Source organism: Muscardinus avellanarius (assembly GCF_963383645.1).
Source record: "Muscardinus avellanarius genome assembly, chromosome: 9".
NCBI lineage: Eukaryota > Metazoa > Chordata > Mammalia > Rodentia > Gliridae > Muscardinus > Muscardinus avellanarius.
The window spans coordinates 9,210,570-9,228,201 of NC_137795.1; the positions used below are offsets into that span (position 1 = coordinate 9,210,570).

General features: G+C 43.9%; 1 protein-coding gene across 1 annotated transcript in view; it reads right to left on the reverse strand.

The window, feature by feature from the left end:
- The window catches only part of CPVL (carboxypeptidase vitellogenic like), a gene marked incomplete at both ends in the record, with an annotated part of 118,657 nt that overhangs the window by 79,515 nt on the left and 21,510 nt on the right, over positions 1–17,632 (reverse strand). The window contains 4 exons of the mRNA XM_080701991.1: positions 324–390; positions 6,472–6,551; positions 9,445–9,503; positions 10,466–10,580. Coding sequence (XP_080558117.1) covers positions 324–390; positions 6,472–6,551; positions 9,445–9,503; positions 10,466–10,580 — 321 coding nt within the window. The remainder of the gene's footprint in view (positions 1–323; positions 391–6,471; positions 6,552–9,444; positions 9,504–10,465; positions 10,581–17,632) is intronic.

The following is a 17,632-nucleotide window of genomic DNA, read 5'->3' on the forward strand; positions in this document are numbered from 1 at the left end:
GAATCAGACAAATTCTACATGTGTCTAAACTCCTCTAATTTCTTCAAAACCACCATGATGAAAACAATAAAAGGCAGAAGACTGAGTCGCGGTGACCCACTGGACCCCTCCTCATGTGAGAAACTTGATTGAGCCCTGGTTTTAAAAAAAAAAGTTATGGAGGATATTTGGGGGATAACTGGAGAATTCTGAATATGGGCTAGCTCACTATTAATATATAATATACATATATGCATGCATTTTGAAACGAATACGCAACTGTCATAATATATTTCCATCCTGATGATTTCTCTAGCGCACGAGAGAACACGACTTCAACTCACCTCCCCAGTGGCATAAAAGTCATTCTTTCCGTACTCAGGAAACAACTGGAAAAACTGAATGAGGGCACTGCCAAGGAAGAACAAAAGAGAATCAGAAGAATGAGCTGGAATCACTCCGTGCTATCCCACCAAAGGAACCCCTTTGGCGATAGGTTTCCTATTTGAAATCAGACACCATCCTGCGTGCATGCCCCTGTCGGACATTTACAAAATAAAGTCTCATGTGTGTAATAACACCACATCCCAGGTGGTAGTTAGACAACTCACGTGGGCTTGCTTTGTGGTCCTAAGAAGTTTAGGCGATGGACAGTAACACTCTGGGCTGGTTTCCAAACCTCTGGGTTACCACTTGAATCAACTAGCTGTTGAGGGGACCTTAAGGAAATGTGGCCAGCCTTTCTCCTATTATTTAACAAATATTATGCAAACCGCAGACTTCAATAACTCGGGGCAATGGAGATCTTAGCTGCTGACCAATCTCAAATGTGGTGGACCTTAAGGGTTTCTAATGGAGCTCTCAGAATTTCAGGGGTTTCACGCCCAAAGAACAGAAAAAGCTGCAAAATGCCTGTAACTTAAAACCAGAGAATGAACACAGGTAGTGAAGTAAATGTATATTGGCCTCCAGGTTCACAAAAAGAAAAATCACAATTGCTAAAAATTGCCAAGCGCTGGGTCAGTGAACAATGGAGAAAAAGAGTTAAGTACACTCAAAGGATTATTTCAAAATAAGCAAGAAAACAGTGAACTTTGGAATAATTCTTTACTTGACCCAAACCCCACAAAAGAAACAAAACCTGAGGATCTATGCAAATTGTGACCCTGACTGCCATGTGTGAGAAGCAGGAGGGTTTCTGCCCCAGCTTCCTGCTGAGGGCCTAAAACCCATCAGCACTCCAGAGAAGATGAAAGTCCAGGAGGCTCTAAGAACCGGGGAGAGGGAGAGGAAAGAGTTCAAGGGTTACAGAGAAGCAAAATTGGACCATTACAACCACCACGATCCTGGCTGTACTTAATTTTCAAAGGCTCCATAAAAATTCATGATGAACCGCGGCGGTGGAGTTTCAGGGTATTTCTCTATCTATTATTTCCAGTGGCCTCTGTAGAGGCTCGATCTGGGCAGCCGTGTTTTTAGAGCTTCCACGGTAGTTCTGGCAATAACCGGCTTTAGAGCAGGGATAAAAATAGGAGCTCATCCTCCACCCTTCCCTCTCCAACCTTCAGGCAAAACACGACTTCCCTTTCTTTCTGCTTGTTGAAAGGCAAGAGATCATTCAAGAGGGTGACTCGCACAATCAAGCCTTATGCTTTAGTTTAGAGCTTATATCCTTGTGGTATTTGCTAACGAATCAGTAAGTGGTAAGATTTAGCAAGTAAAAATACGAGATGTCCACTTCAATTTGAAATTCAAATAAAGAGCAATGTCTTGGAGTAAGTGTGCACAAATAGCGCCTGGATCACAGGTACATAAATAACTACTCGTTGCTTATCTGAAACTCAAAATTAACTGGGCATTCGGTGCTTCATCTGGTTATTTAAGTGAAAGAGCTAATGTCCCGGGCTATTTCTGGCTTGATTTTGTTTTGTGGTACTGGGGTTCCTGGAAGCCCTTCTACCTCCGGGCTACACTCCCAGACCTATTTTTACATTTTTATTTGGAAATAGGGTCTCCTAAGCCAGCGCACGCGGCTGGCTTCAAACTTGCGCGATCCTCCTGTCTCTGCCTCCCAGGCGCGGGGATTACAAGCGTGCGCCATCACGCCCGGCTCCTGGCTGAGGTTTTTAAAGCAAGAAGCCACTTGAAGAAATTATCATAGACTGAATTTCACAATTAAAATTTTTAATTTGATATTTTAAAATGTGTCTTTGCTAGGTAGAGCCTTGATAGGTAGAGGAGAGGAGAGGAGAGGAGAGGAGAGGAGAGGACAGGAGAGGACAGGAGAGGACAGGAGAGGACAGGAGAGGACAGGAGAGGAGAGGAGAGAAGAGGTCTTAACATCTCGTGAGTGAAAAAGTTTTATTTCCAGCACAAAGAAAAACAGCATAAATGTGAATGGTAAGTGCCCCTTTGGGAGGCGAATCCTTCCAGACAGACACTATTAATGGGAAAAAGGAATGGGCTTTCCCGAAAAAGAAAAGAAAAAAGAAGATAAAGAAAGAAAGGAAAAGATGGCTTTCAATGGGAGAGGAAGAAAGGTTTACTCTTTACACTTGCAATAGCCTATTTCCAGGTTTTAAAGCCTCTTTCTTTTCCCTTCCTTCCTCCCTCCCTCCCTCCCACCCACCTTTCTTTCTTTCTTTCTTTCTTTCTTTCTTTCTTTCTTTCTTTCTTTCTTTCTTTCTTTTGGATTGGACACAGGGAGAGGGGGGTCTAGTTCCAAGCCACACTCCAAACCTTTTTTCCTTTTTATTATGAAACAGGGTCTTGCCGGGTTCCTCAGGGTCTTGCTAAGTTGCTGAGCCTGACGTCAGAACTACGACCTTCCTGTCCCAGCCTCCCAGGTGCCGGGATGACAGGCGTGTGCCACCACACCTGGCTGATAGCTCTCTCACATGGGAGTAAAACATGATGAAAAGGTAAATTTGGTAATCAGATAAATTTCCATATGCCATTTGCTCGTTTACCTACATTTTCGTCAAGGACCATCTTTATTATCTGCTTAGGGTCTGCTTAAAAATAGAATCATGTCTGTATAAAATTTCAAATGTATAGGCAGCATTGCTAAGCTATATTTAATCCACTAATACGTGTGTGTGTGTGTGTGCGTGTGCGCGCGCGCATGAGCACTGGTGTTCCATACAGTTATTCAGTGTAAGTTACACGGCACAGAACGCATGTGTCTTTCAGACACATGATTCCATTTCACAGTTGTACTTGTTTAACAGAATTTTAGTGAAAGGCTACCTGCTGGCAGAAAGATACGTTAAAGGACAATACAAAGACACAGATTGCAAGGACTAGGAGAAAATTATTCCTGAGAGAATGTCTTTTGCAAAGGGATGTCGGTGGATGCCGAGGAAGAGGGTGGATGGAAATGACCCAAAGGCCCTTTTGGAATCTGGTCGTTGCTTGTGGAGCCAGCGGCATAACAAACCCAAATCACATTCAGGAAGCTCAAAGACCAGATGTTCCAGGAAGGATCCCTATATCAAACCAAGCTAGAATAGCCCCCGAGAGCAAGAAATAAGCCCAGGAGTAAGAATCTCGGTGGTTCTGTTGCATGGGAGAATATGAAAGGGGCCTCTTCCAATGGCTTTACATTCAGGGTGGCTGTGCTCGGGACCCTGTTCACCCTGCAGGATCACACGATGTCAATATGAAGCCAGCTTCTTAGTCACATTGCTGGAAAGCTTTGGCCAATCACAGTGTTTCCCACTAGAAACCAACATGGCAGACAGAACAACATCAGCGCCCCCACTTGGTGGCCAAGAAGATGACTTCAGCTGTAGCCCTGGACTCTGTCTGCAGCAGAACAGGGGCTCTGGGCTGTTGACCGCTGCAGCACCAGCACCCGCTGCCACATAGCGTGTCTCAGTTGACAAGGAGATCCAAACCAAGGTGAGGAAATGTATTATGTTTTAGTCATTTTTCCCCTAAGCCAAGGAGGTATTGCATCTCTAGAGCACGAGAGAGAGAGAGAGAGAGAGAGAGAGAGAGAGAGAGAGAGACTGACTTAACAGCTTGTGAGTGAAAAAGTTTTATTTCCAAACACAAAGAAAAACAGCATGGATGTGAAAGTGGCCCTCTGGGAGGCGACTCCTTCCAGACAGACACTATTAATAGAAAAAAGAAATGGGCTTTTCAGAAGAAAAAAGAAGAAAGAAAAAAGAGAGAAAGAGAAATAAAGAAAAGAAATATGGTCTTCAAAGGGCGAGGAAGAAAGGTCTATTCTTTACACCTGCAGCAGCCCATTTCCAGGTTTAAGAGCCACTTTCTTTTTCCAAACACCCATCTGGAGAGAAGAATTTAGTCACCAAAGGAAACAAATAGTGTAAACTAGAAAGGAAACAGCTGAAATCAGTTTTCTGCACTAGCCTTGATTAGCTATTTTCCAGTTCTGGAGCCTAAAGCAGCTATAAACAATGGTTGCTTTGAAATAGGTTCTCTTTACATGTCGTGCAAGGGGAGATGGACCACATGCCAACAGTAAATATCCACATGGAGGGTCAACTGGAAGCATCGTTGAAGGAGGGGGAAGGGGCTTTGCAGCGAATGCTCTGTCTTCCAGGGGACTGATATATTTCTTTAATTCTGAACCTCAGCCCCCGGGGCGTTTGCTAGTTAAACAACTGAGCTTGTCTGGATTTGAGCCAATATTGGCTGGGGAGTGGGGTGGGGGTGAGAAGTAGCTTTCCTGTCTGAAGAATGAGAGCACACACTGCTAAGTGAGAGGCGGGGATGTGTCCTTTGCAGGCATTGGCTAAGGTGTCCTCAGGATCTGCTGCACCTGGGAGCAGAGGTGTGGGGACCTATGCATCCCCCACCCTGGAAATGAGGGAGAGTTACAGTCGTAAGATGTGGGAAATGAACTTGAAAAAGACAGGCCTCTCTGGGCAGCAGAGAGAAAGAGGAAAGTCATGGGGGGAGGAGGGCAGGAAATTGCTCTTGCTTCTCTCCCCTAACCCTGTGCCTTGGGGAGAAACAAGAGAAAGGCGGGAAGCTTTTGTCAGATCGCAAAACTCGGATTCTGGTCAGATGCACTTTCACTTTGGGGACTGGCTGGGCTGCTCACCAGGCGGGTGGGCAATAGGGTTCTTTTAATAGATTATCATGATGCAGCTTGTGGTACCCTAGTGACCTCAGAGGATTCAGGACTCGGTCTCCAGTGATAATCTGTAAACTGAAAAACTCAGACCAAATAAGAAAGGTCACATACTTTTAAAAAAAAGTATTAAAATAGCTATAATGGATATAAGAAAAAGGAGGAATTATGTGTATATAATTTTGGGTTCTTCCTCCTCCTCTTCCCCTTCCTCTTCCTCCTCTTCTTCTTCTCTTTCTCCTTCTCCTTCTTCTTTTTCTGGTACTGGAGATTGAACCCAGGGTTGTCCTACCACTGAGTTACACCCCTAGCCCTTTCTATTTTATTTTGCTTTTCATTTGACAGGTAATTTTTTAGTAAGAATTATAAAAGAACAAAAACATTTTTATTTTGCAAACTGCCCTTTTTTAAACAAATGATTTGCTCTTAATTACAAATACTGTGCATGTTGATGCCTTCAGCAAAACCGAAAAATACAAGAACAAGTTTTAAAGATGTGATTTGTCCAAGAAATTTGAGGAAGAACCTGTTTTTTTTTTTCCCCCGGTATTTATATAAATCTGAATTTACTCCCTAATCTTATTTTTTCCATTTGGTACTGAGGATTGAACACAGGGGTATTCTACCACCAGTCAACATCCCCAGCCCTATTTCATCATCATCATTATTATTATTATTATTATTATTATTATTATTATTATTTATTACAGTACTGGAGATGGAACCCAGGGGCATTCTACCTCCAAACTACACCCCCAGCCTTACTTTTTTATTCCTTTTTTTTTTTTTTTTTTTTTTGAGTGGTACTGGGGTTCCTGGAAACCCTTCTACCTCCAGGCTACACTGCCAGACCTATGTTTATACTTTTTTTTATTTGGAAACAGGGTCTCTTAAGCCAGCGCAGCTGGCTTCAAACCTGCATGATTCTCCTGTCTCCGCCTCCCAAGAGCGGGGATTACAAGCATGTGCCATTCTTTACTGTGAAACAGGGTTTCACTGAGGTGCAAAGGGCCTCACTAAGTAGCTGAGGCTGTCCATGAACCGTGATCCTCCAGTCTCAGCCTCCCGAATGCTGGGATTACAAGCATGCGCCACCATGCCCAGTCTATTTTATTTTTTTTTTATTTTGAAAGAGAATCTCATTAATTTGCGAAGGTCCTCACTAAATACCTGAGGCTGGCCACAAACCTGCGATCCTTCTGTCTCAGACTCCTAAGTGTATGCTACCATGCCCGGCTTTTAAAAAGCTTTTGATCATTTTTGTTTTGAAACAGGGTCTTGCTAAATTGCTGAGGCTGATCTTGAACCTGTGAGCCTCCTGTCTCAACTTCTCAAGCCCTGGGATTCCAGGTGAGCACCTCCATGCCTGGCTCAGAGCATCTTACCTGTACAAATCCTGTGCCACGTCATCCTCATTGACAGCATATCCCCGGGTATCTTCAGTAAAACTGAAGCCTGTGCCAACCTGCAGGGGAAATAAATTTGCAGATATAAGCACAGAGACACAGGCACCATGGAGGCCTTTGGCTAAAAGTCACGGTGGAAGGCAACCCTGATTATTTATTCCAAAGGCTGAGCCTCTGCCTTCAGATGGAGGTCCTCAGCTCCCATGACTTAGCCAGCTGAGCCTCAGCTACTCCCCACCTGCAACCCAGATTGAACACCAACGCCAAGCTATGCCCACGGGTGAGCAGCTGCTTTGGGACCCGCCAGATGCTCATTTAAGGAGAAAGAATTCACCTTCCTTGTCGTTCCTCTGGAACCTGCAGGGTGAGCTGCTCTGTCCTGCCAAGAAGGAACTCTCTAGCTGGAGATAAAAGCAATAACAATAGCCAGGCGTGGTGGCGCACGCTTGTCATCCCCGCCCTTGGGAGGCGGAGACAGGAGGATCGCGTAGGTTTGAAGCCAGCCACGTGCGCTGGCTTAGGAGACCCTATTTCCAAATAAAAATGTAAAAATAGGTCTGGTAGTATAGCCTGGAGGTAGAAGGGCTTCCAGGAACCCCGTACCACCAAAAAAAAAAAAAAAAAAAAACAAAACCAATAACAATAACTGTGTTTTTCTTCTTTATTTTGCGAGCCATATTGCCATTACTCCATTTTGTCTTCAGTAGGAGTTTTAAAATAATTAATCTAAGCCGGGCATGGTGGCACACGCTTGTAATCCCCGTGCATGGGAGGCGGAGACGGGAGGATCCCGCAGGTTCGAAGCCAGCCGCGCTGGCTTAAGAGACCCTGTTTCCAAATAAAAATATATAAAAAAAATGGGTCTTGGGAGTGTAGCCCGGAGATGGAAGGGTTCCATCCCCAGTACCACCAAAAAAATAAAAAATAATAAGCCGGGCGTGGTGGCGCACACTTGTAATCCCCACGCTTGGGAGGCGGAGACAGGAAGATCATGCAGGTTCGAAGCCAGCCGTGCTGGCTTAAGAGACCCTGTTTCAAAAAAAAAAAAAGTATAAAAATAGGTCTGGGGGTATAGCCCGGAGGTAGAAGGGTTTCCAGGAACCCCAGTACCACCAAATAAATAAATAAATAAATAAAATAATAATAATTAAACAAATATGGTCTTATATCTCAAAGTTTACAGATAACTCAGCTATTAATCAAAATAGAAGTTATCGTGATTCTGTGTCATTCCCTTGTATAAAGACTGTACTCTCTGCTAGCTGTAAAGATTTTTAACTTTTCTCCCCAAATGCCCAAGAGAACACAGTATTTAATTCACCTTCTATTTAAATATTTAAAAAATCATAGACTAAGGGAAAGGGTAGTTGACAAAACAAAGAAAAGCTAGCATATCTACATTCTTTTTTCTTCCTATTTGTCTTCTGTGTGAATCAGGTACACAGGGAGAGTAGTTGGAGATTTTAGTAAGGGGCAAAGATACTCTGAATCTGTGGAAGGAAGCCAGCCTTGATTCACTCTCCTATTTCTGTGCTTTACTGAAACCAGTTTCAGAAAGTTCCCAAGGAGAATATCACTTTTTATTCCTACATGAAGCATATGCCTTGCTTTATAAAGGTCAGAAAACCAGTTTGGGCTTTTTCTATCTAGACTTTTAGGTGAAAAATTAGAAATTCTGATGCTAAACAATGACCTGTAATGTGGGAATCCATAGCATCAGTAAAAAGGTTCATCCCTTCCCCTCGATGGTATAATTAGGACATTTCATGGGGTTAAAATGAGGGAAGGGGAGAAGAGAACAAGCAACAGCCCCAAAGTCAATATGATAAAACATGATAACAGAGAAGCTAAATTACATAATGGCTTTTATTTTAAATTTGTGTGTGTGTGTGTGTGTGTGTGTGTGTGTTGCTTGGAATTTGACACAAGGGCATTCTACCTCTGAGCTATAGCCCAGCCCTATTTTTATTTTATTTTATTTTATTTTCCGGTACTGAGGATGGAACCCTGGTACATTCTGCCTCTGAGCTGCACCGCCAGCCCTATTTTTTATTCTTTATTTTGAAACAGGGTCTTGCTAAGTTGCAGAGGGCCTCACTAAGTAGCTGATGCTGGCCGAGAACCACGATCCTCCCATCTCAGCCTTCCAAATGCTGGGATGACGAGTGTATAACACCGTGCCCGGCTCTATTTTTTATTTTTTGAAACAAATTCTAAGTTGCTGAGTCTTGTTAAGCTGCTGAATCTGGCTTTGAACTTGCAGTCCTCCTGTCCCAGCCTCCCCCAAGTGTTGGGATTGCAGGTAGGCCTCCTGTCTAAGCCTCTTAAACGTTGGTGTTTTAGGCGTGTGACACCATGCCTGGCTAAATTCCATTTTAAAAAGGAAAAAAGATCTCTAATTTTAAAAATGTAGTGTGTAACAATGGTGTTACAGCCCGAGAAATGTGTCCGTAGGTGAATCTTTTGTGGGAACATCACAAACCGAGGTATAGACAACTACGTACTTAGACTTCGTGATATGTGTACATCTGTGTATATATTACAGCCCCTATAAATTGCTCATTTATACATACAATAGTCCCCTGCTCCTAGGCTACATACCTATAGAGCACGGTGCTGTACTGAGTACCACAGTACTGAGTACCACAGTGCTGAGTGGTGGTGTTTCTAAACATCTCCATACTGGACAGATACAGTAAAAATCCAGGGTGGGGGGAATCTTTCAGTTCCATCATAATCTGACAAGACTGCTATCATATATGTGGTCATATATGTGGTTGACTGAAAGGCCATGATGTACAGGATTGTAATTAATAAAGAGAAAGAGAGAGAGAGAGAGAGAGAGAGAGAGAGAGAGAGAGAGAGAGAGGAGAGAGGAGAGCAGAGAGAGGAGAGAGAGGAGAGAGGAGAGCAGCACACAGACAGAGAGACAGCTCCCAGGGTTGTACTCACCGGGTTATCTATATAAAGCATGGACAAGGTGGTAGTCCAAGGAAAATCTCTGGCACGAACTGTAAGATAGAGAAAGGGTCTGAGACTGAGCTGTTAAAAGAACGTTCATGTACGGCTTTACTCTGTCCAGAGCACAGCACATGTGTGCGTGCACGTGCACACACACACACACACACACACACACTAATCCCCGTGATACTGTTTTGCACTGTCACCGTCGTGGGGACCAGGTACCAGCACTGTAACCTTTGGTCATTTACTTTTCCCAACCCAGAGGGTTTCTGGATCTAATACAAAGCTTGAAAACAGAAACCGGAGGAACTGGTCCATGGAGAAATACATACTGACCCCCCCCCCATGTGATAATTCCCATCTGTTCAGTGCTGTAAATTACCCTTAACATCCAATCCTCTTGAATTCTCTTCCACCCACCCAAGGCTGAAGAGAACAACAATGTCAACAGGCACATAAGCTTTCATAATGACTCACAACTCGGTTTACACTCTGAATTCTGACCCAGGAAAAATAAACCACCCCCCCCCAAATAAGAGGATGAAGTGGAGAAAAGCGGATGTGGCTCTTTCTCCATTCCTGCCGCGGCCCCATCCACTGCAACCTGCCTCCAAGGTGCTGGCGCATTTCACTGAGCCAGCCATAATACAGTGCTCAGCTCATGTGAAAAACGAAGGTTAAAATTCCCCTCCATCAGAACCATACAAAGGAGCTCTCCCAAATAGTAATAAACACCAACTGTGTTTGTAAGCCGAGAATGCTTGAGTCAGCAGCAGACTTTGAGAAAATAGCTTAGAACCTTTCACCCAAATTTCAAGGGAGAAAGTAGGCCAGTGAGGACCCTCACCCCAGTGGCTCCTCCTCCTTGGGCAGACATTGACAGAATGCTGTTTTAAAGTCTGGAATGCTAAGCTCTCCTTTGTGGGTTGGTGTTTACTCTGAATGCATTTGGGGGCAGATATAAACAGTGAAGATTCCTCCGTAGGAATAGGCTTGGAGCGACACTCACCAGTCATGTTCCGCGTCACAACGTACGGTCCGTGTTCCACAAAGAGTCCGAACATGGAGGAACCTCCCGGGCCACCCTGAAGCCAGAGGACAACAGGCGCACTCTCTGGCTGGACCTAGAGGGAACAGAGAAGCCTGTGACCACACAGAACAGAACACAACCCAGGGCTGCGGAATTTGCCCAAGTCCATTTACCAAAGCCACTCTATCTTCCATAGTTGACTATTTCCCACAAAGCCTTCCCTGACCCCACGGCCGCTCTCCATGATCAAGAAAGTACTGATCATCTCTTGTTGGTTTGAAATAGTATTTCCATGTCTGATGATGTCTTCTTGTTATGTAATTAAGTCTCTTCTTATCAAGAGACAGAAAACCCTGACTATAGGGAATGAAGTAACATAACCAAAGTCCTTGCACCATGCCCAATGAAACATACAGCCTAACAATGCAAATGTTAATATGATGAAGAAACAGGGAGAAATGGCAGAAGCCCTGAGCCAGCCTAAGACCTCAGACCCACAGGCTATAGCTGCAGAAGACAGCAGTTGAATTAAGGAGTGAGTTCCCACCCCAGACAGGCTGGATTCAAACTGAGTCTCCTAAGCTCTCTGGACCCTAATTTCCCACCTGTAAAATGGGAATCGATGACAGTGTCTACACTGAATGTATTTATTAGAAAGATTAAGGATTCAAAGCCCAGAGATATGGTCTACAAACACTAGCTATTGCCATAATAGGTAAACACAAGGAATTTATTGATAGTCTGTATGCAAACCGACTATAAATGGAAGGATAGGTAAGTGGGATGTGCTGGGTTTTCCTTGCTCCCTTGACCCTCATCATACCTGGTTATTTTTTTTACCAACTAGTCCTCCTGCTTCAAGGGTTCAAATGTCCCCGCGCAAGTCAAATGAACAGGGTCTCGTTCAGGAAGTTGAAGCAGGAACAGCATGAAAGGCAGCCTTTTAAAGCTGCTGAACGAACGCCGAGGAAGCCCTAGGATTGGGAGCCAGGCAGGCCGTGGCTCTGCTTGCCCTCTTAATAGCTGAGACATAGCGGGCATGGTGGCACATGCCTGTTATCTGAGTACTTGGGAGACTGAGACAGGAGGATTGCAGGCTCAAGGCTAGCCTCAGGAACTTAGGAGATCCCCAGCTACTTAGTGAAACCCTGTTTCAAAGTAAAAAATATAAAAGACTTGGGATATAGCTCAGAAACAGAACACCCTGGGTTCAATCTCCAGCATAATTATTATTATAACAATAACATCATCATCATCATCATCATCATCATCATCATCATCGAAACATCCTGGCCCTTAGCTAATTCGAGCCTCAGTTTTTTCATCTGTCCAATGGCTATAAGGCCTACCTCACAGACTTGCCTGAATGTTCTAATGAAAAGTTAGGTAAAATGATATTGTCAACTCTAATGTGCTAAACAAACATACCCAGCTCCACCCCAGCCTACACGGAACCACATGTGTGTTGGTTGTTTGAATATGTGGTGTTTACCCCTCTTATATTCTCTCACGTGCTATGTAATACCACTCTTCAAGGCTACCTTCTACTTGTGGGAGGAAATCACATACATTAAAAGGTAAAGCCAGGCATGGTGGTGCATGCTTGTAATCACAGTACTTGGGAGGCTGAGACAGGAGGATCCAGGTTCATGGGCAGCCTTAGCTACTTAGTGAAGCCCTTTGCAACTCAGTGAGACCCTGTTTCAAGATAAAGAAGAGAAAATAGGGCAGGGGATTGGCTCGGAGGTAGAATGTCCATGGGTTCCATCCCCAGTATGGCCAAAAAAAGGTAAAAAATCACGGGCTGGGGATGTAGCTCAGTGATAGAATGCTTGCCTGCAAGTGTAAGGCCCTGAGTTCAATTCCCAGTACTGGAAAAAAAAAAAGGTAGAAAAATCATGGGATATGGAAGGAAGCCATCCCTGCACTGGCTGGCCACAGGGAATGCGAGGTGCTGCAGGGCCACTCCAGTCCCAAGGCCACGGGGCCTACACTTCTCCCAGAGCGCCCGTGAATACCCAGACGCTGCAGTGTGTTACTGGTGAGTCGTGGCTCTCTAGCTTGACCTCACATTAAAATAATTCACAGAGCTTTTTAAAAACTACTTCTGCCTATGCTCAACCCACGTGGCTCTGGTGTGCAGGCAGGGCTGAGGATCTGTGAGGACGGAGAGTTTGCTCTCTCCAATGGCCCAGCTTCTGCTCTCCAGGCATACCCTCTGTCCTCCCCCCGGGCCTCCCCTGACCTGCCATGTCCCTTCTTGTGACTTGGTCCAATGAAAGAGACCTCTGGGCTCTCAGAAAAATAGCCTGAGCCTGAGAGGCCACACTACAAAGTCAAGTCAAACACCTCAGCGCCAAACATCTTTCTTATGCAACCGTGAAGCACAGGACCCTGCATTCTTGGAATGCTTAAATCCTAAGGTCCACACACACCTCCACCCTCAGCTGATCTGCCTTCCTGAGGAGGCGAGCAAGGCTCAGCAGCCCCGGAAGAAGCCTGTTCTTAAAGAAAACCCCCCACATTTGTCTTTCTATTTTGATGAGCCATCCAGCCATGAACTAATCTGACCCTGATCTGGAATAAAATGCAAATGTCAGATGCCAGAAAATATAAGTGCACACTTACCGCTGAATACCCAAGATTTGGTTGCAACATAACCTGCAAGCTTTTATAGCGGCGTGACACGATAGTATTCTAATACATAATATCACGTCCACAACAACAGAAAATTATGTGATCATCTTTCAAGTGATAAATTAAGCCCTCGGTTGTGAGAATACAGCCACACTTAGGTAAGAATAAAAGTAAACGAAGCTGCCCCGAACAAAAGCGCATCGTGAGACTTGGGATCAAATGCAGGTGACGACCTAATGCAGAATTACACATTCAGAACTCTAAAAGTATTTATTGTTCTGAATCTGTCACTTGAGAGTGGATTTAAAAAAGGATAATCAGTGTATTTGTTTTTTCAAAAGCTTTCATTGTTTTTCCTTAAAATTCTCCATATCACAGAAAATATATTATTAATACGAACCCCTTTTTTATGATACTGGGGATGGAAGACAGGGGCATTCTATGTCTGAGTGACACCTCTAGCCCTATCTTTTATTCTTTATTTTGAAACAGGATTTGCAACTGGGTTCAATCTCTAACATAATTGTTATTATAACAATAATCCTCATTATAATAAAAATCATAATGATAGCTGAAACATCCTGGCCCTTAGCTCCTTGAGGCCTCAGTTTCCCCATCTGTCCAATGGCCATAAGGCCTACCTCACAGGCTTGCCTGAATGCTCTGATGAGAAAGTTAGGTGAAATGATACTGATACTGTGTTGCAGAGGGCCCCACTAAGTAGCCGAGGCTGGCCTTGAGCTGCGATCCTCCTGTCTCGGCCTCCCAAATGCTGGGATTACAAGCATGCACCACCACAACCAGCTGAAAGCCCTTTAAAAAAAAATAGGGGTATTTATAAACCTCTTCTTCCATGGATCTTCCTCCCTAGGAATGATCATGGAAATGGTTGCTTTTCCAGATTTTTCTCTGTGTTCCACACATATGTGTATGCACACACACACTCACACAGACACACACATGTGTATGTTTCATGTAGACATTATATAGACTATATACACACATTTTTCCCAAAAATAGAATCAGACGGTGCCACGTTTGATACATTGGTTATTTTCACTTAAGAATATGTGATGGGCATCTCTTTATTGAACTATATACTATCATTTGGCTGTACGGCATGCTATTCTACAGATTTACCAAAATGTACTAGTTCACTGAACACCTAACACCAGCTAATCACAAGGTATTATATGAGGCTGCACATGCAGACCAAGTCCTCTTCATGGCCAGGTAGACTAATACTTCATGGTTACGAACATGGATTCTGGAGCCAGACTGCCAGGGACGGAATTCCAAGGGTGCTATCTTACAGCTGTGTCCTTGGGCAAAGTACTTAACTTCTCTGTACCTCAGGGTCTTCTGTTTGCAAATACAGATAGTAATAATGTCTGCCTCATAAAGTGTATGCAGACGCACATGCATTGCTGAGAACAGTGCCTGGTACCTCTTTTTAAGTGTTATTTCCAATTATTTTTCTGGTGGGGTGGGAAGACAAATAATAATCAACTAAATCAATGGATGATATGAAAGAATAATAGAGGGGCAGCAGATTGAGTCCTCAAAGAGGGCCTGGGAGGGTACGTCAGCATCTGAACTGAGACCAGAGAGATGGATAATCCCCTACTGGTAAATAGTTAGGTATTTAATTAAAAAGAAAATTATAACTTTACTCATAACGTACAGGTCAGAGTCCTGTAACAAGAACTAATGATCAAAAAGAAAGGTCACACACCCATAATCTCAGTTCTTGGGAGGCGGAGACAGGAGGATTGCAGGTTCGAGGCCAGTCTCAGCAACCTAAAGAGGTCCTGTTGCAAAATAAAAAACCAAAAGGACTGGGTGGCATATCTTGAAGTTAAAATATCACTAGATTCAATCCCCAGAACCAAGAAAAAGAAGGGTAAGAGACATTTTAAGTACTAAACAAGAGTCCTGAACCTTTAAGTGAGAAGTCTCTAGCAAGAGAAGAGGATCAGTATGCCAGTAACACATCTGGCCCTTCCTTGGTGAACCAGGAACAACTAGGGCTTTGCCTCAGGAGCGCTTTCAATTCTCCTGGCGACCCCTGGTGGCCAGTTCGTGCACACAGCCACTCCTTCCTTGGGGTTTGTATCAGATCAGTTATTGTGTCCCCTAGACTTTTACAGAAGGAATTGTCACTACATCAACGTTAGCACACGCCACTGCTTATTCAAAATGGTGGTGGAAAAATTCTACTCTGTGACTTCCTGATGCTCTGAGTCTTCCTCTTCACCTTCATCCCATATCAGACCAGACCTAGAGAGGAGAGAGAACTTACACAGAGCATTCTACCACTGAAAAATGGAGTTGATGTATTGGGGTTGGGAGTAAAGACATACCAGTTTTTGTACATTCAAGAAATATGAGTGTATTTTATACAAAGGACATTATGGGGTGAGTAGGGAATTTAAGATAACTCACTACATGTTAGGGCAACAATTTGGGCCCAAACTGTAGGCCATCTGTTAGTCCAATTCAAGGCAGATGGATATCTGTCAGTCCCCAGGGCTGGGTATATATCTACCAAGATACCGTGTTTGGTGAGAAGCAGCAATCAGATCACTAACAGATCCAATCAACGGTACTGCTTAAGATGTGGAGTGCAATTAGTAAATTAATGAAGGCCTTCTTCACACTTCTATATGCAAAGGTTGATCATTTGCTTGGTTTAAGTAATGTGTTCTTTCTTAATTGAAGTCATTAGTAACCCAAGTAAATGTCTTTAAATTCCCCCAAGTATGTTTGAATGGACTCCCCCTTTGCCATACAGATCCCCATTCTGCTGATACTTCAGCTGACAAAGTAATGGTGTTAATCAAGTCAGAGCGTTTATTTAAAGCAATTAGTTTTGTGACTAGAATTATTAAATAGGTATGCAACATCATTTTAATTCTGCACACATAATCCCAACACATACGGACACGTTGCTTAATACATCTGTGTTTTTCAAAGGAATTTTACTTGTTTGTGCTGATGCTTACTACATCTTTCTTTACAATGCTGTCATTGTATTATCATATGGAAAATTACCTTTTTCCAATTCTTTGTCTGTTCAAAGACTCCTTACATCATTCCTGAGCTCCCTCTAATTCTCATCAAGTTCTGACTTGTTTTATCCATGGGAAGCAGCTTCAAGCCTGCTAGAATCCTCTTTACCATCTTCCTTCCTATCCTTTCTACTCGACTCAGTCCTTCATAAGATACTAATGGGTTTCCCATACCTCCTGGAGGAAGCTATGATCTAAAAGAAATAAGGGTGAGGGTGGAGAAAAGATTTTACTTCCCCCTTTTGATGCACAAAAAGAAAATAGCTGAGATTTGGTAAGCCTGTGTCAGGGCTGATGGCTACTGGGGACAGCAGCTCTCAAAGACAAATTCCAGCAAAGAAGAAGCAGAATTTTCTTGAGCCAGTGATTGCAGAAAACCACCATCAAAAGCAATTTCATTCTCCGTTCCATGTTTGAATATTTCCATACTGTGACTCCCCAGGCTGCTAGTGGACTCCTGTGGCTTTAGCTGAACTTGTCTCTTCCTGCAGAAACCCGACTGGCACTCAGTGGGGGTCTGTGCAGCTACAGGGACTTGCATGGTGGTGGGGGCTACAATAGGACAAGATGGAAACAGGAATTAGAAGATATTCCCTAGGGACACCTCGGCAGGTAGAACCTAGGGTCAGCAGTTTGCCTGCACCCCTGCAGAGTCTACATCAATTAGCACAGGACTACCAGCTGTGGTTTCTGTGGGGTTAAAAGAACCAAAAAACAAACTCAGACAACCATACTACAGATGTGGAAGGCTATAAACTTGTACCTGGAAGTATTGTTCCCGGCAACACTAAGGCTGGAGGTCAACTAGGTCTCATGTGATCTCAGCTGCCTATAGTAGCAGAGGTGGTCCTGGGGCTAAATAACTGAACCACCCAAGTCCTAGGTCAGAATGGTACAATATCTCCCTGCTAGAGTTGAACCCCCAAATCAAGAAGGCTAGGGGACAGTAGGAGTTGGCATGATCACAGCTACAGGCTTGGAATGCAACACTCTACACCAGCAGAGTTTGTTCCTGGCCATCACACAGGCCAACAACTGAGAGGGTTGCTGGTGATCAAAATCAGCCAATCAAGCCGGGCGTGGTGGCTCATTCTTGTAATCCCTGAGCTGGGGAGGCTGAGAAAGGAGGCTTGCACAGGTTCGAAACCAACCTCAGCTACTTAGTGAGGCTCTCAACAACTTAATGAGACCCTGTTTCCAAATAAAATATAAAATGGGTCTGGGAGTATAGCCCAGAGGTAGAAAGCCTCTGGGTTCCACCCACAGTACCACCAAAAAAAATCAGCCAATCAGCAGTGGTGTCCCTAGACCATCAAAGCTCAGCCATCTAGGACACAAGCTTAAAATATAGTAATTTCTTGCCCTGCTGAGCTTATTCTCAGTGACCAGAGCAGCCAGAGGTTAATGCTCTTCAGGGTTTCATTGGTTCATAAGCTAT